This window comes from Calliopsis andreniformis, chromosome 6 (assembly GCF_051401765.1).
Source record: "Calliopsis andreniformis isolate RMS-2024a chromosome 6, iyCalAndr_principal, whole genome shotgun sequence".
NCBI classification, from domain to species: domain Eukaryota; kingdom Metazoa; phylum Arthropoda; class Insecta; order Hymenoptera; family Andrenidae; genus Calliopsis; species Calliopsis andreniformis.
Window position 1 is genome coordinate 4,942,366 of NC_135067.1, and position 25,302 is coordinate 4,967,667.

Sequence of the window (25,302 nt, forward strand, 5' to 3'; positions counted from 1 at the left end):
TCTGTTATAAACACAAGGTGTGTATGCCTCGTGTGTTTTCGAGATCAGGAGAAATAATTAGTAGATAAATAAAGAAATAAATAAATAACCATGTACATATGTCCTTAAATATACGAACGTATATATATTTTGTATATGCATGCGTGTGTCGTAAATAGTACGTAAATTAAACTTTTCCTTCAAGATATAGTTCGAGAACTAAAATCATGTTCCATTACGTCTTTTATACTTCACTTCTTAAGCTAGTTAAAGAATCAGAGGGTCAATGAACCTTTCTTGACTTTATTTTTCTATAGATACTTTTGTTTTCTACAAGAACTTGTTCATGTAGCCAAATTTTATTTCAGTTTTAACATGGTACCCACATTCAATGCAATAAGTGTACTGAAAACATTTTAGTGATACTATTCGTTCTCTCTGTAATGAAAGAAGATTCCAAAATTTTTACAAGGAAAATGATATAACATGAAAAATAATTTTGACACAGAAAAAGAAGACACTTGCCTGCATTGTCAATACATTGAAAAATTGATAATTTAATTTCCATTCAATTATATACTACCTTTTAACAGTTTCATTCAGAGTAAAAAAAAAATGGAAGCAGATGGTATAAGTACACAGTTATAGTTTAAAAGCATAATGTTACTTGATAAGAAAAACATCCATTACTAGTCACTGGTATTTAACATTTTGGATAATTAAAGTAAGTTGTAAATGATTAATTGTTTTTACACAAAATAAAATATATAACATAAATATGGTTATATCAATACATTTATGTACCTAAATGATATTAAAAATCAGTGTTTTCATTTTTGTGTCTCTGAAAATAATTTTTACATTATGTATTCTAAATTATTATTGGAAAGGTTTTCAAAAACGAAATTATGATTATTACTTTGCAATTGTAATATGTATGTATATATTATAGACATTTTTGTTTTGCTACAAACTCATAAAAAATAATTATTATTTGTGCGTATTTTCAAGTTCTTTTATTACCTTTGCATAGTATTACTTTAAAGAAGTTTAATAGACTTTTAAAAGATATAATACTATGTAAAAACTTTTTTTTTCTTTCTATAAATCATGTTAATAAATTAACATACACAAACATTTTATAAACAAGTGCTATTTACATATTCATTTAGTTATTGTATAAATGTTTATTTTACTATAAAATAAAAAAAATGTTTTATTGTCTTTTGGAATATAATGTATAAATTTTAGTTTCAAAGTACTAGAACATAAATCCTCGTCATTTTTATAGGTGATAAAAATATAGTGGAAAGGAAGAATTGAATTCTTATAAGTATTTAGATTGTTACTGTCCTACTTTGACAACAATGTTCATTTCAGAAGTTAGTATGAGAGACAGTCATGTATCTTTGTTCCTTATAAAAAGACTTTGGTAGCTTGCAACTGTTATCTAACATTAGAATCAAGTAATTTTTATTTTCTCATTTTGCTTGGCACTTTCTAATAAGAATAAATATTGTAAAAAAGCTCTTTAAATTTAGATTAAGATGTTTTCTGTATAATATTCCTAATTTAGAAAGAATGACACGTTTAAAATAGATAAAATTATTTTGTTTCGTTATGGAAGATAGCATAATATTACTTTGCATTTCTAAATAGTAACATAAAGGATGCTTAAGGCCATCAGCTTACTTTGTGTATAGAATGTTATTCTTACAAAAGAATTAAATAATTGGAAGTAACTGCAGTATGCTGTTCAGCCACTGTTAAACATGTTATAAAATATAAAAAAGAATATTTATGTACACTGAAATAAAAAAAACCTTTACATTAATTACACTTGTTATCTTTAAATTTGTTAAAGAAAACTGAAAGCAAGTTTATACAGTCATAAGATGAGTTGAAGGTATATTAGCAATGTGCATGAAAATACATATATAAATTATTAAAAATTTAATTATACGAAATGTTTAAAATAATATTTGTTCTTTCTCTGACTAATATAATTGAGTAACTTTATGTCATATATCACTGTATATTTATAAAATTATCTATAAAAATAAATTGAAAAAAATATTTCATTTACCAAACAAAATTAGTAATCTTAAAATATCTCTGATGCTTCTATTAAAAACACCAAATGATATTATTTCATTACATTCCTAATAAAAGTCATATCTTTCTAAAAGTTAACTCTGATGTGGTAACAACATAAAGTTGTTTATATCTTGACTACTTTACTGGTAAATTACTATAATTTGACATAGATCATTATATCTAATCAATAACTTTTGTTTCTACTGTTCAAAGTACATTAACAACAGTGACATGAAGACGTGACGAATAAATCAGCAATATGAAATGATAAATACAAGAAGATAAAAAATACCAAAATATATATCTTAAAAAGCAGTTGCTAGTCACCAAAGTACTTTGTTGAAGGTCTTAATAAGCTTATCAATTTATTACAATGGAAATTGTATATTATTATAAAAACAGAAATACATTAACAAATTTTATAACATATGACGAAATCATAATTTGATGCTACTTTATTTTACAATTATTTTTATAAACAGCAATTTGCTTGTTAAATGTTTAAGGAGAATGACCAATTATTACAACATTCTATTATATAAATGTACATTTAAATGTGTACTGTCGTATATACTTGAATGTGTTTTTAAATATATTAATTAAAGTTAATATTTTAATAACTTTATCTCCTTGGAATTTCATTACAAAATTATATACATATTACTGGAGATACATAACTCTGATTTGCTCATTTACTTTACCATCATTTTTTTATAAAAAAAATGTCTGATATTGTTTATATTCTTTTGATATATTTAGATGTGATTTTTTAAATGTAAATATTATGTTGATCCTCCGTATTTACTTGTCATCTGTTATGTCATTGCATCAATAATGTTTAATTATGAACGTATATATAATTAATAACAAATATTGTTCTGAAACCAGTATATGAAAACAAAAGTAACATTATTCATCTACATTTTAAAAAACAACTGTAATTATCTTTTTTTTAATGTAAACTTTCTGCTGGCTAATGTTGGTTTCTTTATAAATTACGCTTGCTTCAGTACAAATTAAACTTCAAATTTTTATTATAAATAAAATCCTCTGTGTAGTTTTATTACAGATATTAATTTCTTATTCTCCCATAATTTATTTGGAAGCTACTTTTACTAAAAAAAATATTACTTTAAATCCATCGTTTTAGTAGTCATAACAAATTTTTTACATGTCATTTTTCACTTGAAACATTTAATTCTGTAACAAAAAAGCAATAATTATTATTGTCTTCAAAGTATGCTTCTAAATACAATTTAAATACAAACCAACATGAAGCTTAAAATTGTAAGACATAATTATTATGTAATTATAAATATAAAAAACACCTCATACAATTTACATTGTATGCCTTATAAATATGTATTTCAAATTATTTTTGCAAAAAATGAAATGGGATGTATATGCTAGGAAAATTAAATGTATATTTGCTATAGTTGTATGTGTACGAGTATCGACACACATTTGCATTTAATGTATCACATTAAGTAAATATAAACAATATGGATTAATTAAATAGTAAAAATAATCGTTTGCGAAACCAGGCTTATAATGGAATTAAATCCATAATAAGTATATTAGCCGTGAACTCTACGGCCTTGCCAGATCAGGTACTTAATGTGCATTTGATAATGCTACAGTTCAGAAAGAAATCACTTATTTTAAAACAATATTATTGCAAAATAATTGTTCTATACTTCTGCTTTCAAATTAATTCATGTACGTTGCATATTTAAGATATTATTTAACTTTTAGTTTATCATAGTTTCATCTTCAATTAAGAATTTGTATATTATATAAAATAGCACATTGTAACTAAAGAAATTAAACACATATTATACATGTCACATACATTACTTTGTTCATTTAAACAGAATAATGTTCAATTGTAGAAGACTAATTTTAGTTGTACCATTATTTATAAGCTATACTTTATTTGATACAAGTACGATGCACTGATGCTTCCAGTTTATTTATATTTTATAATACTGTTCCTATTTCGTTTCCATTTTAAAATGGATTATAGTTTTCAGATGGTCAGTTTCAATTTAGTTTCCTTTTCATAAGACCTATATATTCTTCCTTTGTTGCAACCAATGAAAATCTAAGCAAACAAGACAATTCCATTATGTTACTCTGAATTTCATTCAAAAAATAAATTCTGTAAATATGTCATAAAATCATGAATGACCTAGGAGGACATCTTTTTGTTAAAATAAAAAATTAACTTTTACATAATATTGACTATGCTATGCAAGTGCCCAAAGAATTACAGTTGTTTTTTATGTGTTTACGGATCTATTGTAAATGATTATTTACACTGTTCAATTATATTGTACGGGCTTACTTATATGATGATACAAATTGATATAGATAATTCAACTTTAAGAAGAAATGAAATTTGATGATAAAACCAATTCCCATCTTAGACAATAAAAGATAAGAGGATAGTAAAGTTTCACGTGTATGATCAAGTAAACAATTTTTTTTTTAGTAAAAATTATGTCAAAGTGTATTAACAGACTGAAGTAAGCACATTAACCCTCGGTTATAGTACTGCTCACAGCAGTGAAAAGTAAAAAAGTATTTATACAAACGTCAGTATACATATATGTATATACATATACACACGCATGCATATATGTATATATATTGGCGCTTGAAAATGGAAAACTAGCACTGTTATTCATAAAACAGAAAATGAAGTAAAAAAATGTTCAGGATTACACGATCTTTGTATTGATATGCTTTGAATTCTTTAAATAAAAATTTTACACATTTTTCCTACAATTGATGTATCATCTAAAGCAACATAATACTTTCATAAATGAATTATTCTTTCAGACTTTTAAAAACAAATTAAAGTAAAATGACTGCATTTCAAATACAATTATCGTGCAAGTTGAAAAATAGCTGTAAAATATGTATTGTGCAGCAATATTCTGTAATTACGCTTAGTATGTGGATCAATCAAGAGATATAAAATTAATTCATGAAACTGAGACTTTAGTGAATATCGAATAATTTTTGGAACCAAATGACAGAAAACAATAATTAGTATTGCTTTTTTATGAAAGGGTAGGAATATCAAATGAATGTTACATATCTAATAAATATTTGTGCTTATAGAAATTCATTTGACTAGTTGGTCATGATCCACTATGCTATTAATAAATTGTCATGACAGTGCCTTATATATACAATCATGGAAGAATGACCTTTATGATATCAACCAGTCGTTAATTGTTCATTGAAGTAAGCAGGTACTGGCTTTCTTGCGGGATAAAAAAACATAGGTAAAAACCATTTTTAGTCAAAATCTTCTACGTGTAATGCCGTTTCTGTTCTATCAATTTTTTCTCGAAATTGTATATTACGTATAAATAAATAATTATTGTTTAAACAATAATATAACAACATATATTTTGTTGCTATTTTTAGCTTGGGGAAGCTTATTTAAAAGTATATTGAAAAAAGTAAATTCTAATACCTCACCAAAAAGTATTTAACTGTATTCACTATCTCAGTACTGCCTTAGAATTAAGTATATTAATCTTAAAATTTGTAGAAGAAAAACCAATTAAATATATATAAACATTAAACCTAAAACTTGAAGTATATAAAAAAAATATAAAATTAATATACAAAACAGTACGTAACTATAATTTACTATGTTTTTTTAAATGATCGAATTTTGTTAAATTTTTAACCAACGGTTGGAAAGCTTGGAAATTCTCATACTAAAAGACAAGATATGTATTAAATTTAACTTATTCTTCAAATATATAGTAGAATAAAATTTTTAACAACTCTCATATTTTCATTCAGACAAAATAACATACAATTCGATTATTCATAACAATATCAGCAAATTTTTAAACTTTAAATTTACCATTTGATTACTAAATTTAGTACATGATTCGATTATTCAGTAATCAATATAATGTGGCATTACATATTGTCTTATTCTACAGGTTACTTCATAAATGAAAATCGTCGAATTATCGTTAATAAACAAATTAGCACATGTGTTTATCTTTAAATTTCTGCAAATTTTCTATTTATCACATTAAACACTGTACCAGTGTCGAAAGCTATTAAGAATTACTTAACACTTAATTTACACCGTTCGAAAGCCAATACACAAATGTATCGCTAAATTAAAAAAATACATTTAAAAATATACGAAACATACAGAAATAGGAGTATCAATACAACGATGACCATTTAAAATGAGTCTAAATATTTTGATATTCAAATCGATCTTCTTGAATGATAAACGGCAGGTTTTTCAATGTATATTAATGGCTGGTTTTTTAGATGATCACATGACTTAAAATGGCTTCACTTGCCAAAGACATTAAATACAGTTTGTATGCTGGACTAGCTTCGTATTACGACTTGATTAATATTTGTGCCTATAACAAGTCGTCATAGATTTAGGCATATGCTGTAGGTAGATCAAGTACAGATTACATTCTTAATCTTTTTGCATTTCTAATAAATAAAAAGTATACTACTATTTATTTATTGATTCAATTTATGCTATGTATGTTATGGTATATTTAATTTTATGATTGTGTCATGACAATTGGTAAATCGAGTACTGTAAAAAATTATTAAAATATATAGATAACATTAAACAATTAACAAGCTTCTTTTTCATACATGTATGGCAATAATTATGCCAACAATCAATTTATCAAATATTTATCTATTTAGAACTACTAAATTTAATATAAAGTTTAACAGTTACCTACGTTACCTAATGATTTAATGTTTTATTGACGTTCTAACCTCGAATTGTTACTTTTTCATATTTTTAACGAATGTACTAGAAGATTAAAGAAAGTATCCATAAGATCAACCTACAGCATCTTTAACAGGACGTAACTAACTTTTAAATATTCTTAAATCCAATAGTAGTCACGTCCTATAGTCACAAGTAGTTAATAACATTGTATTATTTCAGGTGACAAGTATGTTTCAAAACACGTTTCTTGAAGTTTCTCATGGAAGACATTGTGAAGATATCCTTCGTTGTTATACTTGACAAATTTATAACTCACGTTTTTTTAAGAGAAGTAAAGCTTGAGGAAATAACGTGTTTTGTAAATTTTATATATTTAAATCAGAAAGTTATAACTCTAACACAAAAAAGAAGTAACATATGTAAAATCCAAACTTGTACTTGAGTTTCCATTGAGAAACATACTTGAAACATGTTTATATAATTTATACCAAACTTCCGTGAAGCCGTAGTTGTGGTCAAAATTGTAATTATTAAGCTTCGGTAGACGCTATCAGAGAACTCTTAGGCGTATATACTGTCGCATTTGGATCCAAATTCGATACTGTACAGCCTGGACAGGGACTTTCATTAGAACGTATTTTTGTACCTGTTACTCGTACTTCGTTATTTAACCGAAGCTTAGAAGTCGCGCAAGATGGTGCAGGACCAAATGTATCTTGTGGCATCACAGCTAAATCTTGGGCTATTTTTGCTTTTAACATTTCAATTTCCTTTTCTTGAGATCTGATTAAACCTAATTCAACATAAAAGGTATAATGTATGTGCTATCTATCATTATACTGAAACTTGAAATACATTACTCCGTTAAATTTCATATCAATATTCATTAAAATACTATGGCTCTTAAAAAAGCAATTCAATTATGTTCCTCTATAGATGTTTGAATGAAATTGACGAATTTTTTCTACATATTTAGTAGGTTATTCTAAGCAAAATAAATTACGTATATTATGAGTTTGTTTTAAATCTTTGTTATTCAGTTATATGAGGTATATAATCTCTGAAGTATACTAATAGTAAAAATGTGAAACATGATTTTACATATACAATTATTGCTACAAATGAAAAATCATTAAAATATACATCACTCTTAAAGTATAAATAGAAACAAAAATGTTAATATATTTTGTAGCACCTTGTGTTTTGTGGCTTAGAATTACCTACTATGTTAGAAAAGTTTACTAATTTCTACTTTAGACAATCTTTATATATTAAATTTCAAATTTTTTGAAAAATGATTACTAAAATTTTGTGTAAATAGAAGTTTTACTTACTGTCTCTGATTTCTACTTGTCGTTTTGCTTCACCAAGCGCAGAAAATAGATCCAGTTTGATGCGTGTTTCTGCACTCAAACTATCTTCTAAATGAGCAGTTTTATCTTGTAACGCATTAAGCGCTCCAAGTAGAATTTCAGATTCTTTGTGATTTTCCTTACAACGTGTTATATCTTTTTCTAATACACTGCATCTAGTTCCAAAACCATTACATTATATAATATGCTACACTAGTGATTCATAATTAGTTTTACTAATATGTAGATCGCTTTGTTAAATTGTCAAAAAGAAGAGTCTCTAATTACTTATTCATATTACTTTTACGTATACAAAGAGAAAATATGAAAAAAATTCAATGTTTAATTTAAACTAGAGTTCTTACCTTTCTTCTTTTGCTTTAAGTTCTCGTCTCAAAGTTTTAAGATCTTGCTCCATTTGCGTTCTACGATTTTTACACGCATCTGTACATTCTTGTCTAATAAGTGGTGGAGGAGGAGGTGGAATTGCAGAACGTGCCTCTTCTGCAGCTCGTCGAGCTCGTCTTTCAGAAACTAAGGATGCTTCACAAGCAGTACGCTGTTTACGTTCTTCTGCGATACGTTTTTCCAACGAGGACATCGTTTGTTTATCTAATTGACGAGCTGTTACTAATCCATGTAACCTGTCAAAGATAGATACATGTAGGTTTTCGAAAGGAAAAAAAACATTTTAGAACTAAGTTTCAAAATAGAACTTTATATTTGTTAAAACAGTTTCATTTACTTACTTGGTTTGCAACTGATCGTTGTCATGTTGAAGTTGTTGTATATCACCTTTCGCTTGTCGTTCCCCATTTTGTAAAGTGTTTATTTGAGAACGAAGTTCTTGTTCCAGTTGCCGACTTGACTGCAAGTCTGACTTTAAGCGTTTTATGTCAGCCTCAAGCCTGCGACACATCAGTAACCTATTTAAATGATATGGGATTACACTAAAGAAAAAGCCGATAACATAATTCATATTTTTTCCTTGTACAAAATCATATAAAATAAGTCAGCGGAAAATTAAAAATACGTCAAAGAAAAAACACATACATGTACTCAGAAAAACAAAACAATACTTTGAGGCATTTCATATGCATTTGTATCATTTTTCTATAACAGAATAACGAAAGTGATGTACCTTTGACAATAATCATCTTGCTGTTTTTGTTGTTCAGATATATTATCAACTGAGGTTTTAACCTGACGAGTTTTACGTTCACGTTGAGTATTAACAGTGGACGATGTTTCTCGATTTTCTTTTATATTATTCCATTTTCCTGTTACAGTACCATTAGCTTGAGATTTCACTGTAACGTGCCCACAGTTTCCACTCTTGACAAATTTGTCTTTTTCTATTTCATTTGCATCAAAATCATTCACAGATCTGTACTTTACATTTAGGATTTTAGTAAATTTCTTGAACATTACGTAATGTGTATTCATACATTACTTACCCGATCCTCTCAACAAATTGTATATCATTATGAGTGATTGTACTTCCATTTGTATGTATAAATCTTTTATCATTTTTGTCAGACTGTGACACATTTGTTATATTATGTTTATTATGCTGTTCTTCCTGTTTTTCACCTTTGTCCAAGGACTTTCTATGATTATTTTTTGTTGTGACGTTTTGGGATTGCATTGTAATTTGTGTACCTATGTGTAAACTACCATTTTGTATACCTACTTCTGCGGAATTATTACTGCTTCCTATAACGTATTTAATTATCAAATTATAACAATTTTATCACACATTTTATAGATATAGTAAAATATTGTAACTTGAAAATAAATACAAACTACCTCTGCTCTTTTCAGGGCTTGGGTTATATTGTGGATTTAATTTATTAGATTGTGTTTTAACATGTTGCTCTAATGAAGCAGTAACATGTGCTTGTGACTGAACTTGCTGAATTTGTTGTACTGAACTAGTTTGTTGCTCTAGAGGTAGAGCTTGTTGTAATAGCTGTAGGTAAAATTCATTTTCTTTTGCTACATCTTTTTGTTTCCGCTGACGGAAAAAGAACTTGTGTATATAAAAATTGTAAAGATTATTAGAAAAATATTATATCCTTTTTTATAAGATTTACCTGTCTCATTCTGTAGCCAATGTAGCTTTTAAAACCAAAACCTAATGTAACAACTGGATAACCAATGCTGAAAAAATAATATATGTAGTACACCTATTGATCTATTTGAAGAAAAAAGATATATTCTATATATTCTAATGTACGTAAACAAAAAATAATTAAAGGAAAAATATATATACCAATGTGCTGCAAATGGCCTACACAGGTCCAAATGGAAAGGCATATGTCGTAAATCTCTTAATCGAACCGCTGCTTCTATGTATAGAAATAATAACCATAGCATCACAGTTGGTAGGCACACACCTTTGTCTGTTTAATAATACAACATTATTTGTATATTATATTGTACATTATTTATTGACAAAATTCTAATACTTGTTATTTACCTGTGTGCCAAACATATTGTACCCAAACGTAAGTGCTGGCAGCGAAAAACAACCAATGTACTGGTATGAAAAAAAAACAGATCATATCTGATGTAAGTGCAATACAAATAAAAAATACAGAGAAGGCCTAAAAACAGAATAGATTTCATTATATTAGAAATTAATACAATGCAGTATGTTAAATGAGTTTTATCCAAGTAGCATTTATTACTTACCAAGCCTTGATATTTAAAAGAATCGTAAACGCTTCTGAGAAGCAGCCAGAATGGCCACAAAAATTCAAAACGGAATTCTAAAATGAAGTCTGCCAAAATTACCATGGCCCATAGTAGAAGAAATTTTAGATAAAGCAAAGTACTGAAATATAAAAGAATGTTATATTATTTTTGGCATTTTTAAAAGTAATAATTCAAACAAACAAAAGAATGTATATAACTAAATAATTTGTATATTATATATAACTAAATTGTAATGATGTTTCTTATAACCAAAAAACATAATATTTTTGTTTTCAATTTCAGACAAAGTTAAAAAATATAATACATATAACTACAAATTTGATAAATCAATGAATACAAGAAGTATTAAATAACATAAACTATTTTTGTGATTGTAAGATAAAACAATATAAATATGGAAAATGATATCAACAAATTAGAAATGTTGAAATTTGAAATATATTTGAGATCTATAATACATGAGAATTTTAAATATTTTGTGATATTTGTGGACAATTTATTACTTATAAAATTAAATGAAAAAATATGACATCCATTTTATTTCCTTAATCTTGATTATGACATAAATTAAAATTTGTGAAAATGTAACTTGTGTTATTTTATTCTATAATCACAGAAGATGAGTTATGAAATTAAATTATAGTATTCTACAAAATATTTTACATTGCTACGTATTTTATCATAAGTAATTCATAACTATCCAAAGTAACTAAATAAGTTGAAAAATATATAAAAACTTGTTCAAAGAATGTAACATTTACTTCATGAATAAAAATGTTAAGTTTAAATGTAATCATTTCAGATGTTTCTCAATTGTAATATAATTATAATATAGCTATAAGTATTGATATATAAGATTGACGATAATTAATTTATTTGTAGTTGTATAAAAGAGTTATGATAATGGCCACATATAATCACATAAAATTTAGTTCTTAGAAGTAAAAACTAAAAGAAATCTGATTTAACAACACCGTGAATCATAGACCAATCTTTCCATTTTTAAAGTAGTTAGTATGTGCTTTCAAAGATTGCACTTTCTTAACTTTCAAACTTTCATTAGCTAAATGTTTATTGTTACATAAAAATATACATTGTTATGAACCATTCTACGAAATGTTAACATCTAATGTCTAGATTCATTTCTTTCGATTTTGATAACAATTTCCAAAGAACCAGCTATGGTGTCTCTCTACCATACAGAAATTAAGCAAATCAAAGCTTCATGTTACAATGTTTCATTACATTACATTACATACAATTGCATATCGCACAAGAGCGTAAGATAAATTATCTCTAAAAGTAAAAGCGTAAATCAGATACCGTCAGATGAAAATCACATTAACAAAATCTTAATTACGTAAGTATACAATGTAAATTCATAACACATACAAAAACAGATAAATAAACAATTGTTGATCCCGCGAATTTGTCTGACGACTATACATGGAAATCATTAACGAGTCCATCGAGTATCAAGTAACGAAGGTTACAGAAAGGTAGTTTCTGCAAAAACAGATACACATGGTCAAGGTTTTAATAAATGTCAAGTTATATCATGCAGCTTCTGGAAAGCGGCCGACAAGCTCGCGCACTGGTACAGTGCACTGCGGAAACTCGGTACGTCCGATAGAACATCCGAGACCGCAAAAATACTCGACAGGAAAACTGAAGGCGTTCGAATGAAGGATTCGTTGGATCTTTGGTTACTTTTGAAACTAACAATCCCAATAAGAGGACATATGGCGGCGAAAATTTACCTTCCGTAGATTCCCTCGGTGAGCTTGTTGCGTTTCAAGGGCCTCCGAAGCTTACCGCACTCGACATTTCTTCTCTTCATATTCCTCGACACTTTCACCACGACCAAAGCGACGTTATTCGCGGCGAACAACAGAAGGGAAAAAACCGCAAATCTTCTGCGGGGTCGTGAAAAAATCCACCGTCTCGCGCGCGACTTCTATCAGTCTCTTTTGTTGTCATTCGTCTGCGGACAGATTCGAGGTTTTACAGCAGTTTATCAAGCAGCTGATTGGTCCATTGTAGGACATGGCCGCTAATCAGCACCGAAAATCACCTGCTGGAATATTTATTCCGCGACGCACAACGAAACGAGGTACGTACGTTTACTTGTACGGGACGAGGGACAGATCTGTGCGCCGAGGTGTTGGATGATTTTTGCGGGACGAAGATTTCGGATCGTAAACTCTATCGATCGTGCATGCTTTCGATTGCACCTTAGGTCAAATCGACTTGTTTCACTTACGTTACAGCGCTTCGACCTAGCGATATGCGATTTTCCTTCTCTTTCTCATAATCGCGCGCACCTACGCACACACGCGCATACACATACCTATGTCAAACATTTTCGCTGCATTCATTTTAATGTGTTTCATTCGCTTATTTTTTTTTTTTTTTTTTTAAGAATATGTGCATATTTGAACATTCTTGATAACCCTTTTTTATGTTACGATACTGTATAAATCTTGCACATACACTTGCATTTCTTATATTAACGGTTCGTAAATTATTATTGGTATTATTTTGAATAACGTATACATATTCGAAATGAAATTTTAATTATGTGTTAAACTGTTTCTATGGATATTTTAGGTTTCATTTGTATTTCTTTATGTAATGTGCAAATAATATAAATTTAAAATCTTGGAAAGTACATACATTGTAAAAACTAGTGTGAAAATAAAAAGTAAGTTAATATTTTAGACAAATTTACATGTTTAATATTTTTCTTTCTACTACTAATAGGACAATAGACTAAATTACATGAAATGTAATAACTACAAAACTATTTCAATTACATAGTAATAACTTAGTTTCTCATTTTTAACTGTAAACTCATTATACATGTAATAAAAATTGGACCATTTTAAAGTATGTTTGAATTGCATTTATTACACTTTAGACACTTTATTTCACTACGTTGAATAAAAAAAATTACATTTCAATTATTTATGTACATGTATAAATGTAAATAATAGAATTATAAATATATGTAAGGCTGTAAAAGATACATATGTATACATTTATCATTACTTTTATATTTATTTTTGCATATGCAATGAAGAATTACTCGTTAATAATACTAAATAATATATTGGAAAATTACTGAGATGTAGCATATCCTTACAGTCAAGTATAGTAAAAATATATGTATGTAGCTATGTAATCATAATAAATGTAATAAATCTTAAAAGTACAACAATATAAACAAGATATTTATTATGAAATATCTTAATTTCTTCATAAATTTAAATATATATCAGTTCGTTATCAGTAAATACTAACATATAAGCTGACTCTAATTGTTTAATGTGAGAATACAGAATAAAATGTAAAATATTACAAACTGCAAATTATAATTATTTCGTATTTGAAAAATGTTATATTACAACATTTTTCATAATAAATGTTCACAGAATACAAGATAAAATTGTTAAGATGACCTTAGTTAACACACTGAACTTGAAAAGTCTATGAAACTTAGCGTTATCAGTTTGGTCTGAAGTCTGAATGGTCTGATCAGTCTTTTATCTCGATTAAATTCAGCGCCGCCTGGTATAAAGTGTTGAAAGTATATTCTAACTACCTGGGTTTATATTTGAATAAGGTTATTTACATTTTGATAACATTGTGTCTACTTCAATAATGCAAACATATGGAAGATGAAAACGAGAATTCAACTTCTGTAGAAGACATATTTGTTATTACGCTATTTTTTACCGCAGTGTTTTTGGCCCAAAATGTTTTGTCAAAACTCTGTAAACACACACTATATGACATAGACTTAATTTCAATGAAAGATAGTTTTAAGTCTATTGTAACAGTATTCTTATATAGTATTTATTCAATAATAATAATTTTAATTATTATGAAATACGAATATTTGAGACACATGTTTGAAAAGTTGAATCTATTAACATGTACGCCTTGGATTTTATTCTCATGGATGTTTTCAAAATTTATTAACTGCATTAAGTGGAAAGACAGCTGTACCACTACTAATATGCTATGGGGCTTAGATTATGGAACTGGAATGGCATATAATTATTATTATGGATATCTAAGACTTATACTTCCATCGTTGGGTACAGCTAATAAAGGTTTACTTGAAAAAATAGAAAATATTGAGGACAGTCATAATATATCAATAGCAGTACATAAGCTATTTATTTTAATTCCCTCATCATCATACATTCCTCCAGATCTTAAAGAAGCTTCTTATCAATGGATGGAAAACGCAATTGAGTTAGAGGATGAGATTCGTGATCGAGCTGGAGTAAAAAGGCGAATATATCGTAATAATGTATATAAAATTTACCCAGATGGTAAAAAGTCAAACTCTGTACCAGTATATGTGGTAGCAGAAGGTGCAACGCCTTTATTAACTTTTTACGAAGTTCTGAAACATGCCCACCGGGAAACAAATATGTATCAAAAATATCACAAAAATATTATAGAAAACTTTCGTAACAAATTGAAAGAATTATTAAATGATGATCCAGAATGCAGAGATTTATGTGAACTGATTTATTATCATGACATTGACACTACTGGAGCTAAAACTAATGTTGCAAAAGTTATCCTTGAAAGATTATATGAGATTACAAATCTGAAATAATATGTACAAATATTTTTGTATCTTAAGCATAAAATAAAGTCCATTAAGTATTATACAAAAAAACTATTTTAAACACCCAGTAGTATACATGTGTAATTACTGAAAATAATATTTGTCTTCAAACTTTTAAAAAATATTATATAATTTATTAAAATGTTTTTAACTATACATACCTGCATTTTTATCTACAAACCCTATATGTGAAGTAAAAATGTAAATGTAAATTTGCATTATTAAAATATTGTTTATTAATAATGGTATTAATTATGGAATTATGTGAATTACATTCAATATTCCTGAACAAAGTTGTACAAAGTCTTATATCTATAAGGTCACCTGTAAAATGTTTGTACAAAAAGTATTACTAATAGATTTTTCTCCGGTGAGCTGATTATTGTTATTTTTTTCATACAAATGGCTGATGGAAAATAAACACATCGTAATCACAGATCTTTCTACATGTCCATCTCAAACTGTTCTATGGATTCTTCAATTATTGGAACATCTGTAATGTATGGATTAAAAAAATTATATTAAAAATATTATTAGTGACATTACAATATATTATAGAAAGCATAAATAAAATATGCAGACAAATAAATACTACAGTAAATAATTAATCAATTATGCATTATATTATTAGATGATCTAAGAAATATATTATTTCAGAGAATTATCATAGAATAAATTATTTTACTTTTGAAGTTTATTGAAAAGACACTAACCTTTATTAATTAAAGTGTTTGTAGACTCTCTTACAGTTGTGGATGAACTTTTTAATAATTCCACTGGTATTTGTGGTAAATTTCGTGGTGGTGTTCGAGACACAGGAGAATTACGTAAATTCATTAAGAAATTCCTTTCATACACTATGCGGGTACCTGAACAATTTGCAAATATTTTAGAGATAGTTTATTTACACTCATAATTGTAGAATGTTGGGTATATTTTTCTTTTAATAAATTAAATTAAAGTGTTTAGTTACTCATCAATTTTTCAACAATGTTGATAACTATCTAGAAATCTTAAATAATTGTATTTAAAAGAATATTACTATTTATTATATTAATAAATATTGATAATATTATAATATTACTATTATAATAAATTACATATTTGACTCAATTAAAATTTATAGATGGTTTGTAATATCTTCATTAACTGTATATTTTGTATTGGTAGATTAGTTAAAAAAAAATTAGTTAATAAAAATGTCTATTATATACCAACAAATACAATTTGTTTGTTAGACTAACCTACTTCATTTGAATAAAAGAATTTAATTCACGAGAAAAAACATGAAATGATATGTACATAATTTGCAAAATTAATTAAAAATACTATTATTAGGATTCAAGAATGATGTGTATAATTTTACATGTAAATTTGAAATCACCATGTATTCATCAAAACAATCATTTTTAACCTTTGTACAAAGTAAATATTTAACTTTTAATTATGAAACTTGGCTGTCTAGAATCAAAATTAGTCAATTTTTTCAAAAGTTTCTTTAAAATTCATTCTTACTTGTGACAAACCAATTTTTCAATACCATAATTTCACATATTAAACATTATTTTCTACAATGATTTAAGTAGTTTTCTCAAAGTAATACACATAAACAAATCATTTCTCATAAATTTTTAAATGTTTATATTTTAAATGTTTGGGTATTTTTAAATGTTGCTTTATCATTCAAATTTATTTTAATTCAACTGTTATTCGTCTAAGGACGTATTTGTAGCCATACAAAACGAAAATATAATGCACAAAAACTTTACTTTGCAATATATAACACTCTTAGCTATTGAAATAAATACAAATAATGAACATTTATCATACTCATGATATTCATGTTCAGTTTATAATAAACATTTTCATATAAACATCTCAGAAATCGCACGTTGTTTAAATCATGAATTTACGATCGAGCATATTATGTATAATTATTTAACCAATTTAAAGTATTAATTAATACATCGATCAGAAAATTTGTATAATCGTTATACATCTTTCGAGATTTGAAATATATAGCGCTACTATATAGAACACAACAGATTAATGATAAGTCACTAACCTCCAGGTGTAGTTGAAAACAGCGTTCCACCGGGAGTAGAACAATAATCAGTGGGTAATTGACTGGGATCATTGATCATGATTTTCTTCGCAGGTATATTTTGGCTCTGAGTAGCCTGCTTTGCAATCGGCGATGCAGACATGCTTGACTTTTCTGTTTCTTCACAAAGAAAAAGAAAGGTTTTCTTTCAATACGATTAGCTACTTTGTACTAAAATTAAAAAAAAAAAGGAAGAAAAGAGATCCGGTAAAAACGCGCTTTTCTAAGTGACGAACACATCTACTGCGTAATTGATGGAAAACAACATGCTCTAATTCTGTATTAAATATTGCTAATAATATAAATGACAATATAAATACGATCGTTGAGTGGAAAACAGCGTAAATTCATGTTCGTTTGATATGTGCATCAACCCCGTGTAATTTTTCGGCGAATCTGTTTGTACTGCTGTGAAAACGCGGTAATCCTAATCAATTATAAACATACGTGTAACCTAACGAACTGAAGCAACGCACTACGATTTGCAAAGTCGTACCATGCCCGCAGTAATTGTTTTATATAAGTTCACGCACATATTCTCCCTCCACCTTCCAAATGTTTCAGAAGGCGTCCCAATCATTGGCGCGACTATCGTGATACCGTCGTACTATATTTAAGTAGCATTGTACTTGTATATATATATATATACGTGGCTCCATTGCCGTGCTAGAGCTGCATACATATGCATGAGAGTGTGTGGAGACAGGGTCCCCTTGGCGCGTGGCGAGCACATGTGATTGGCGATGTGATTAGCGTCATCGTATCGACCTCTTCAGGGTGAGGATCGAAAATACGCTACTCTATCGATAACTCGATAAGTGTAGAGTTACAAAATACAAAACTGTATCTGAGAGCCAGAGTAACTTAATTCCATTTCAAAATGAAATTTAATAAAGCATCTTATTGCGATCTCTTAAATGTATTAGACTAATAAGAATAGATTTAAATTACGTTATAAGTGAAAGAGATCTATTTAATGGTATAAACTACTTCAAATACTACGCTAAGAAATGGATGATTGCATTTTTTGTTTATTTGAAAAATAAAAAAAGATGTTGAATCAGGTTGGCACTAGGGTACAGAAAATATCCACTAAGTTTTAAATTTTAACTCTTTTTTCTTATAAAATAATTTAGATCGTTAATAATTTACTGTTAAAAATTGGTTGTAAAAGAATGAATAAGATTATATCATATTTATTTTATTTTGGAATTAACGATTGACTTGGGTTTATTCAGTAGCTTATAGGATCGCTTTAAAATTTTGGTTTTTCTATACTGTTAGTATAAAAAGAACGATTTTCGATGCTATGTCATTTTCCTAAAAATCATGATGTTTTAAGTACATCATTTTTGCAGCAAAATACCTCAATTTTATAACACATTTCTAGATACCTGAAAGATTAGAACTTTAAAGAAGGAAATAATAAGTAATGATATGAGAATGTATTCGAATATTTATTCTTTAAAATTTCAGCGGTAAAACTGGAATGTATATTTTGTGTAGGAAAATAAACAAGAACCAACAAGCAAATAGTATTGACCAAGTATATTAGTACATATTAAAATTGTGTTGTTGAATCGCAACTGAACGTTAAACGAAATTCACTCTAATTAATCTTTATAATAACTATGAGATTTTGTATTTCGTTAATTACATTTATATATATCGAATTTCGAAAAATCTAGAACATGTTAACTTAATTATGTTAACATTACAAAATCAGCATTTGAAAGAGAGTTTGAAATAATTAAATACAAAAGATTGTAGATGAAACAATAAACTGAGATGTATTTAGAACAATCACTTCCTCTTATTTCTTGACGCTATTTCTAATTTGAAATCTTATAGTTAATACTTAACGTTACAGTCTGATTCAATTTTGAGTCAGAAACCTAATATGTTGTAGAATGAATTTCTTTTTACATTTACTGGATTACAAATTTCTTATAAATTTAAAATCTTTTGGAAACATCCATTTTTAACGTGTCATTAAATTTTTTCTACATTAATTTTTATACGTTTAATACGTGTATATGTTATTATATTCCCAATTTTATATCTTAAATAGTTTTTCTTTCTTAGTATTTACAGGCCTCGGTATAAAGTCAAATACTGAAAACGAACATAAAAACGTAAAGTAATAATGCAACAGAATACGTGCAAATAATACATTTATTGGCTTGACGGTACGATTATGCAGACGTAATTAATTTATAATGCATAAATACAATAAACCATTTAAAAAGTTTGTATTTACAAAATAAGGAGTAGTTTTCGGAAATTCGAGCAGTTTCTAAGCACGTGAATACGGAGAAAATTACAAAGCAAAATATGACCGACTAAAATTCCAAGAAATTACTCCAACTTTCGAAAACTTACGAACTCATCAGCAATGATTAACTGCTATTCTTAGTGTACAGATACAATATAAAAGCTGCGTACGAAACATTAAAATTTTATTAGCAACGAAACACACAAATACATAACTAATGCAATGAAAATTTTTATCAATTTTTTTATTGACAAGATATAAAATGGTTGTGTGAAAATTTGGCTCCTATAAGTATAATAATAAATTATGCAAGCGTATAAATAATAAATCGACACTGATATTATATCATTAATAACCCGCAAAAGGTAGAAAACTAGAAAGGTAATCAATTTATAAAACTTCTATACTGAATCACGAAATTTGGTCTTTATTTCCAAAAATATCTCCCTCATTTCTGGACCGCTCAAAATTGCCTGCAAATACAAATAAAAAATTGTGAGCACTTCCTTTTAAAAATAATGTACACATTTCATTGAACTTGTTCCCGACGTAATCCCGGCGACAACTCATTGTATTAGTACACACACTATTTTCTTCAGTATGTCACTCATTCAGGATTTTCATTATAAAACCAAATCAACGTGTATTTGATATTGTGCATGTAATAATGAATGCAATAACAAAAACCACAATTAAAAGGTCAAACACTTTATTTCTTACTGAAGGTATGTTACTTGGGATCTGGGATATACAAAAATTCATATTATCTAAGTTCGAATGTACATCTCCTTCGGCAACGCTTGTGATTAAAGTACCCCCTCCAATACCCAACTAAACTTCTGCCTAGGAAAACACGTTGCAATCGCGGTGGTAGAAGCGTTGAAGAAGGGCCACAGAACATCGAATGAATCATCCAGTTGGAGAAGTTGCGTAGAAAAGATGAAATAAGATGGTTCAAGATAAAAGTCTTGAAACTTATCACGAAATTCGAACTCATGGGATAAAATTGCAAATGCATCTAGACACTATTCAAGTTTTTCCGAACTGTTGTGCAGCGAGAGGTCAAACTGAACGAGCTGAAATTCCTCACTTCACACCTTTCTATCGCCTTGCGCAAGTAAACAGTAACAATCACAACGATCGTGTATTAATGCGATATTAATATGCTACTAATTCGTACCAAAAATTGCACAACTTTCAGTAATCACGTAATGGTAGTAAACAGGGATACTAATGATATTAACAGTAGTTATATAGTAGGAATAGTAGCGGGAGAAGTAGCAATAATAAATATTGAACAAGAAGAGAGAAGCGAAAGATTATACACCAGTAACGGTAATAACAGTAAGAGCAATAGTGATAGAAGTAGTATATCTGTAGTGGTAATTGTAATTGTAATTATTATAACGTAGTAGTACTCGTTTTTCTAATGTAGCCGACTATTCCAGGAATCTACTGTTACAAAATGAAACTGAGATGAGAATGTTGGAATATTTTGGTAAATCGCGTTTACATAAGCGATTATAGTTCACCAACTCACTCTATATATACTCACACACCATGAGAGATCAGCTGAGAGCTCCGTATTTCACTTACTTTTATTTCTTTTTTTTTTAATTATAATGAATTATAGCCAATAATCAGATTTAAATTAAATCTGCAACATTCATTGGCATTTCATCGATGTGAGTGTTATAAAATGATTCAATATCTTTTAAGGTTCGTTTGTCCTCGTCTATAATGAAGTTAATAGCCACTCCTTTACGACCGAAACGACCACCTCGACCGATTCTGAAAAAGAATTTGTATATCAATACATATATTTTGTAGAACATTAAGTTACATATAAGTAGACGTTATTTATCACATTTAGCATATATGGATAGGCTATCATGCGTTTATATCATTAATGCTGTTACTCACCTATGGATGTAATTTTCTCGGTTGGAAGGTAAATCATAATTGATGACAAGTGAAACCTGTTGGACATCAATACCACGCGCTAAAAGATCGGTCGTTATGAGGACACGGGATGATCCAGTTCTGAACTGTCTCATAATAAGGTCTCGTTCTTTCTGTTCCATATCTCCGTGCATGGCAGAGACTGTAAAATCGCGCATGCGCATATTATCTGTCAGCCAATCTACTTTGCGCCGCGTATTGCAGAAAATAACTGCTTGGGTGATACTCAATGTATCGTATAAGTCACAGAGTGTTTCCAATTTCCATTCTTCACGTTCAACGTAGACGAAGAACTGTTTAATACCCTCTAGTGTGAGTTCCTCCTTTTTAACAAGAATACGAATTGGACGTCGCATGAAGCATTTTGATACATCCAACACATCTCCTGGCATGGTAGCAGATAGCAATATAACCTGGAAAATGAACATTTATTTTATAGTTATAGCTTACAATATCACAATGAATATAGAAATAAAGTAATACTGCAATAATTATTTACATAATTTGTTCTTCTTTGTATAATTTACATGTATATGAATTTTATAATATTATTTGTAAGTACGATATAATGGCATAAATTAGGTTGAATTTAATTCTGAGTTAAACTGTTTTGTAACTTAACACTGATACTGTATTAAATTTGAAACTATTAGTATGAAGAATTTTAAAATATAGTATACTCTTGTATACTCTGATATATTCTTTTTATATTTTATATATGAACCAAATTTCTGATCTATTATTAGGCACAAAAAAAAAAGAACAAAATTTGTAACAAAATGGAAGTTGATTTTTTACATGTAGCATATTACTTCGTAAAACTAATTTCAAAAACTGATTGAGGTAGCAATAGTCAACTACACGAGCCACTACTGTAATATTCAGACCTCCATTAATTTGAATATTTCTTCTTAGACACACCTTTAATGATCTTATACTTGATTTGTTAAGTACTCTGTCAGTATCAGAAGTATTTCTTGAAATGGCTCCAATTAAAATTTTTAGATTAATGAGACCTCTGAGATATAGAAAAACGTAAGGGATTAAACATGTTCAACACGTTGACTGGCGCGCTGCCAACCACTGACTCAGCTTCAACGTGTGTTGTACAAATTCATTCGGCAGTCAACGCATTAACATATATACAAGAAATGAAACTCATATTCAATCATGTTTAAAAATGGACTCATTTAAAGGATAAATCATATTATTTGTATAGAAAGTAATTATGTACCTGTACTTCATTAGGTAGTAATTTGAATACATCATGAATCTGATCCTTAAAACCACGAGAAAGCATTTCATCAGCTTCATCCAACACGAACAGTTTGATACTATTGGCTCGCAATGCTCGTCGACTGATCATATCATAGACTCTGCCAGGTGTGCCGACTACTATGTGAACACCTTGATCCAACTTCCGCATGTCTTCACGTACATTGGTACCACCGATACATGCATGACATTCGGCATGCATAAAATCTCCCAAAGCAATAACAACTTTCTGGATCTGAAAATGAATAAAATTGAATGAAATTCTATTCGTTTCGTGAATGCGCATATTGCTACCCATAAACCAAATTAATACATACTTGTTGAGCCAGCTCACGGGTTGGGGCTAGAATCAAAGCTTGACATTCTTTGATACTGGTATCGATTTGTTGCAGAATGGAAATTGAGAATGTAGCAGTCTTGCCAGTTCCTATTAAACATTGTGTTACATATGTTACATATTGTGATTTTTATAATATATTTATAAATTTAAATTAATATATTTACCTGATTGTGCCTGTGCAATAACATCGTGTCCTCTTATACATGGCAGTATGGCACGTTGCTGGATCGCAGATGGTTTTTCAAATCCATAAGCATAAATACCACGTAATAGTTCTTCTTTTAAATTCATTTCATCAAAATTGTCCACGACCTAATTTAAAATACATAAATACAAATGTTACATAAACATAGAATTAATGTTTGATGTCTATTATTGTTTACAACTTCAAGTAATTTTATTAAGCAAAATACAAAACTGACAATTAAAAGAAATTTTATACTTGATTTAATTGTAATATTTCATTGTAGTGTTTATAACTACCAGACACATTTACTTACAATGTCCCAATTGGACTCGATGATCCCCTCTGGGTCCATGCCGGAAGGGCCATCGTATGTTGGCTGTTCACTTTCGCTAGGACCATTTTTGGAATCTCCTGACCATTGATCATCGTTCCTGAAATACAAATAAAATAATGCAATATTCTTTCCTAAATTTAATAAATATCAGTAATTTAAATTATTTGCAATTCATTATTATTAATTAATTAATTAAATTCTGCTATAACAGTAGGAATACATTATGTTTCATTGTTCCCTTATTATTCATTGTATATTTCATACTGTGCAGTAATATTAATTAGGGAAAGTATATTCATTTTTAATTCAAATGACCTTGAATCAGAAATTCCAACATTATAAATTCCAATTATATCAGTTTTCGTTAGAAAGCGAACGATTTTACATACGTGTAATAATACACTCTACTCAAGGCAAACCGTTAAATAGTTCTAACAATGAATTCATCGACAGCGATGGATGCGTTGACAGTGACTCACGCGAAAGCATGTCCAAACAGGTAAGACGTCTTTCACTCAAAAAAGAAGACACAGTACCAACAATTCTGTACAGCATTTTTCATTCAATCTATTTTCTACCAAAATCCTACCAAAAAACATTATTTTATTACGTAATTTTCTAATGTAAAGTAAAACGTGTTTTGGAGATCAAGTGGCATGCATACTCGTAATCTCGAACAATTTACAATTGGAAAGTTTTACGTCTAACGAACGCATAATTTCGGCTGAACTCTCGATTGTAACAACGTTGGAGCTACGAAAGTTAATAGGAGGAAAGGATTGATATTAATTTTGAGAACAATGTGACAAAAACGAATGCACGCCATGTTGTCAGTCTCGTGTCCATGCATTCGTCGATTGCGGCACTATTTTTTCAGGATCTAGCATCAGCTATCGACGTTCAACCTTGCACGGCGCAAGATTCGCGGAAACGCGACATAAACGAAGAATTTGCAGGGTGTAAGAAAGCAAGCGTCCACAGCGATAACGCATGAAAAACCAAACTTACCTTAGCTCGGACGTATGCGACATGTTCCACTCACGGTAGGTCGACGGAAAGGACGAGTTCCTATTGCGTCACAAGAAATATTCTTACGAATGCCGCACAATGGCGCTGCGAACGCCTCACGGATTTTAGGAATTTTTTCGTGCAAATGGAACTCGTCGAATCTACTCGAAACAGTTCTGCTACGTTATCACGTGAATCTAACTTTAATATAATTCCTATTCAGTAATAATGATACAGAAATTTTTAGCAAAATTTCAAACCGCTAGA

At 28.6% G+C, this 25,302-nt stretch overlaps 4 protein-coding genes across 10 annotated transcripts; 1 reads left to right on the forward strand and 3 right to left on the reverse strand.

Moving 5' to 3' along the window:
- Positions 1–4,027: 4,027 nt before the first annotated feature.
- LOC143180227 (macoilin-1) lies at positions 4,028–12,742 on the reverse strand. Of its 4 annotated transcripts, XM_076379807.1 has the most exons (13): positions 12,663–12,742; positions 10,879–11,020; positions 10,664–10,790; positions 10,457–10,586; positions 10,278–10,344; positions 9,988–10,198; positions 9,639–9,897; positions 9,323–9,568; positions 8,931–9,107; positions 8,547–8,825; positions 8,164–8,357; positions 7,476–7,622; positions 4,028–4,180 (listed from the first exon to the last, which is right to left on the reverse strand). In XM_076379807.1, the coding sequence occupies exons 1-13, from the start codon at positions 12,740–12,742 to the stop codon at positions 4,146–4,148; spliced, it is 2,094 nt and encodes a 697-aa protein (XP_076235922.1). In that variant the 3' UTR covers positions 4,028–4,145. The 4 variants fall into 4 exon arrangements, with proteins under 4 accessions (XP_076235922.1, XP_076235920.1, XP_076235921.1 ...); XM_076379805.1 differs by lacking the exon at positions 4,028–4,180 and having other exon boundaries at positions 6,861–7,622; positions 9,991–10,198; XM_076379806.1 differs by lacking the exon at positions 4,028–4,180 and having other exon boundaries at positions 6,861–7,622; positions 8,931–9,089.
- A 1,860-nt stretch (positions 12,743–14,602) lies between these two features.
- Positions 14,603–15,667, forward strand: Sting (transmembrane protein sting). Its single transcript, XM_076380927.1, has one exon. The coding sequence runs from the start codon at positions 14,714–14,716 to the stop codon at positions 15,536–15,538; it is 825 nt and encodes a 274-aa protein (XP_076237042.1). The 5' UTR covers positions 14,603–14,713; the 3' UTR covers positions 15,539–15,667.
- A 91-nt stretch (positions 15,668–15,758) lies between these two features.
- Thor (eukaryotic translation initiation factor 4E binding protein thor) lies at positions 15,759–18,212 on the reverse strand. Of its 3 annotated transcripts, none has more exons than XM_076380931.1 (4): positions 18,102–18,212; positions 17,616–17,774; positions 16,264–16,419; positions 15,759–16,043 (listed from the first exon to the last, which is right to left on the reverse strand). In XM_076380931.1, exons 2-4 carry the CDS (start codon positions 17,755–17,757, stop codon positions 15,994–15,996), a joined length of 348 nt encoding a protein of 115 aa, XP_076237046.1. In that variant the 5' UTR covers positions 17,758–17,774; positions 18,102–18,212; the 3' UTR covers positions 15,759–15,993. The 3 variants fall into 3 exon arrangements, with proteins under 3 accessions (XP_076237046.1, XP_076237047.1, XP_076237045.1); XM_076380932.1 differs by having other exon boundaries at positions 18,151–18,208; XM_076380930.1 differs by having other exon boundaries at positions 17,975–18,112.
- Positions 18,213–19,811: 1,599 nt separating this feature from the next.
- On the reverse strand, positions 19,812–25,172 carry Eif4a (eukaryotic translation initiation factor 4A). Of its 2 annotated transcripts, XR_013002100.1 has the most exons (8): positions 25,036–25,172; positions 24,007–24,124; positions 23,671–23,818; positions 23,484–23,593; positions 23,126–23,401; positions 21,853–22,304; positions 21,526–21,720; positions 19,812–20,402 (listed from the first exon to the last, which is right to left on the reverse strand). XR_013002100.1 is itself a non-coding variant. In XM_076379848.1 (7 exons), the coding sequence occupies exons 1-7, from the start codon at positions 25,056–25,058 to the stop codon at positions 21,576–21,578; spliced, it is 1,272 nt and encodes a 423-aa protein (XP_076235963.1). In that variant the 5' UTR covers positions 25,059–25,172; the 3' UTR covers positions 21,510–21,575. The 2 variants fall into 2 exon arrangements, 1 of the variants encoding a protein (XP_076235963.1); XM_076379848.1 differs by lacking the exon at positions 19,812–20,402 and having other exon boundaries at positions 21,510–21,720.
- Between the last annotated feature and the right edge of the window lie 130 nt (positions 25,173–25,302).

Excerpts from the sequence above, each read along its gene's own strand:
- LOC143180227 (XM_076379804.1), bottom strand. The coding sequence starts at position 12,742 with ATGAAGAGAAGAAATGTCGAGTGCGGTAAGCTTCGGAGGCCCTTGAAA. Across the intron at positions 10,791-10,878 it reads CTTTTAAATATCAAGGCTTG|GCCTTCTCTGTATTTTTTAT; the intron begins GTAAGTAATAAA and ends TTCTGTTTTTAG. Across the intron at positions 7,623-8,163 it reads ACAAGTAGAAATCAGAGACA|GTTTAATCAGATCTCAAGAA; the intron begins GTAAGTAAAACT and ends ATGTTGAATTAG.
- Thor (XM_076380930.1), bottom strand. The coding sequence starts at position 18,005 with ATGAATTTACGCTGTTTTCCACTCAACGATC. Across the intron at positions 17,775-17,974 it reads CTGTTTTCCACTCAACGATC|AAACAGAAAAGTCAAGCATG; the intron begins GTATTTATATTG and ends TTCTTTGTGAAG. Across the intron at positions 16,420-17,615 it reads GTTTTCAACTACACCTGGAG|GTACCCGCATAGTGTATGAA; the intron begins GTTAGTGACTTA and ends CAAATTGTTCAG.
- Sting (XM_076380927.1), top strand. The coding sequence starts at position 14,714 with ATGAAAGATAGTTTTAAGTCTATTGTAACAGTATTCTTATATAGTATT.
- Eif4a (XM_076379848.1), bottom strand. The coding sequence starts at position 25,058 with ATGTCGCATACGTCCGAGCTAAG. Across the intron at positions 24,125-25,035 it reads TCGCATACGTCCGAGCTAAG|GAACGATGATCAATGGTCAG; the intron begins GTAAGTTTGGTT and ends TTTGTATTTCAG. Across the intron at positions 21,721-21,852 it reads CGAGAAAATTACATCCATAG|AATCGGTCGAGGTGGTCGTT; the intron begins GTGAGTAACAGC and ends ATTCTTTTTCAG.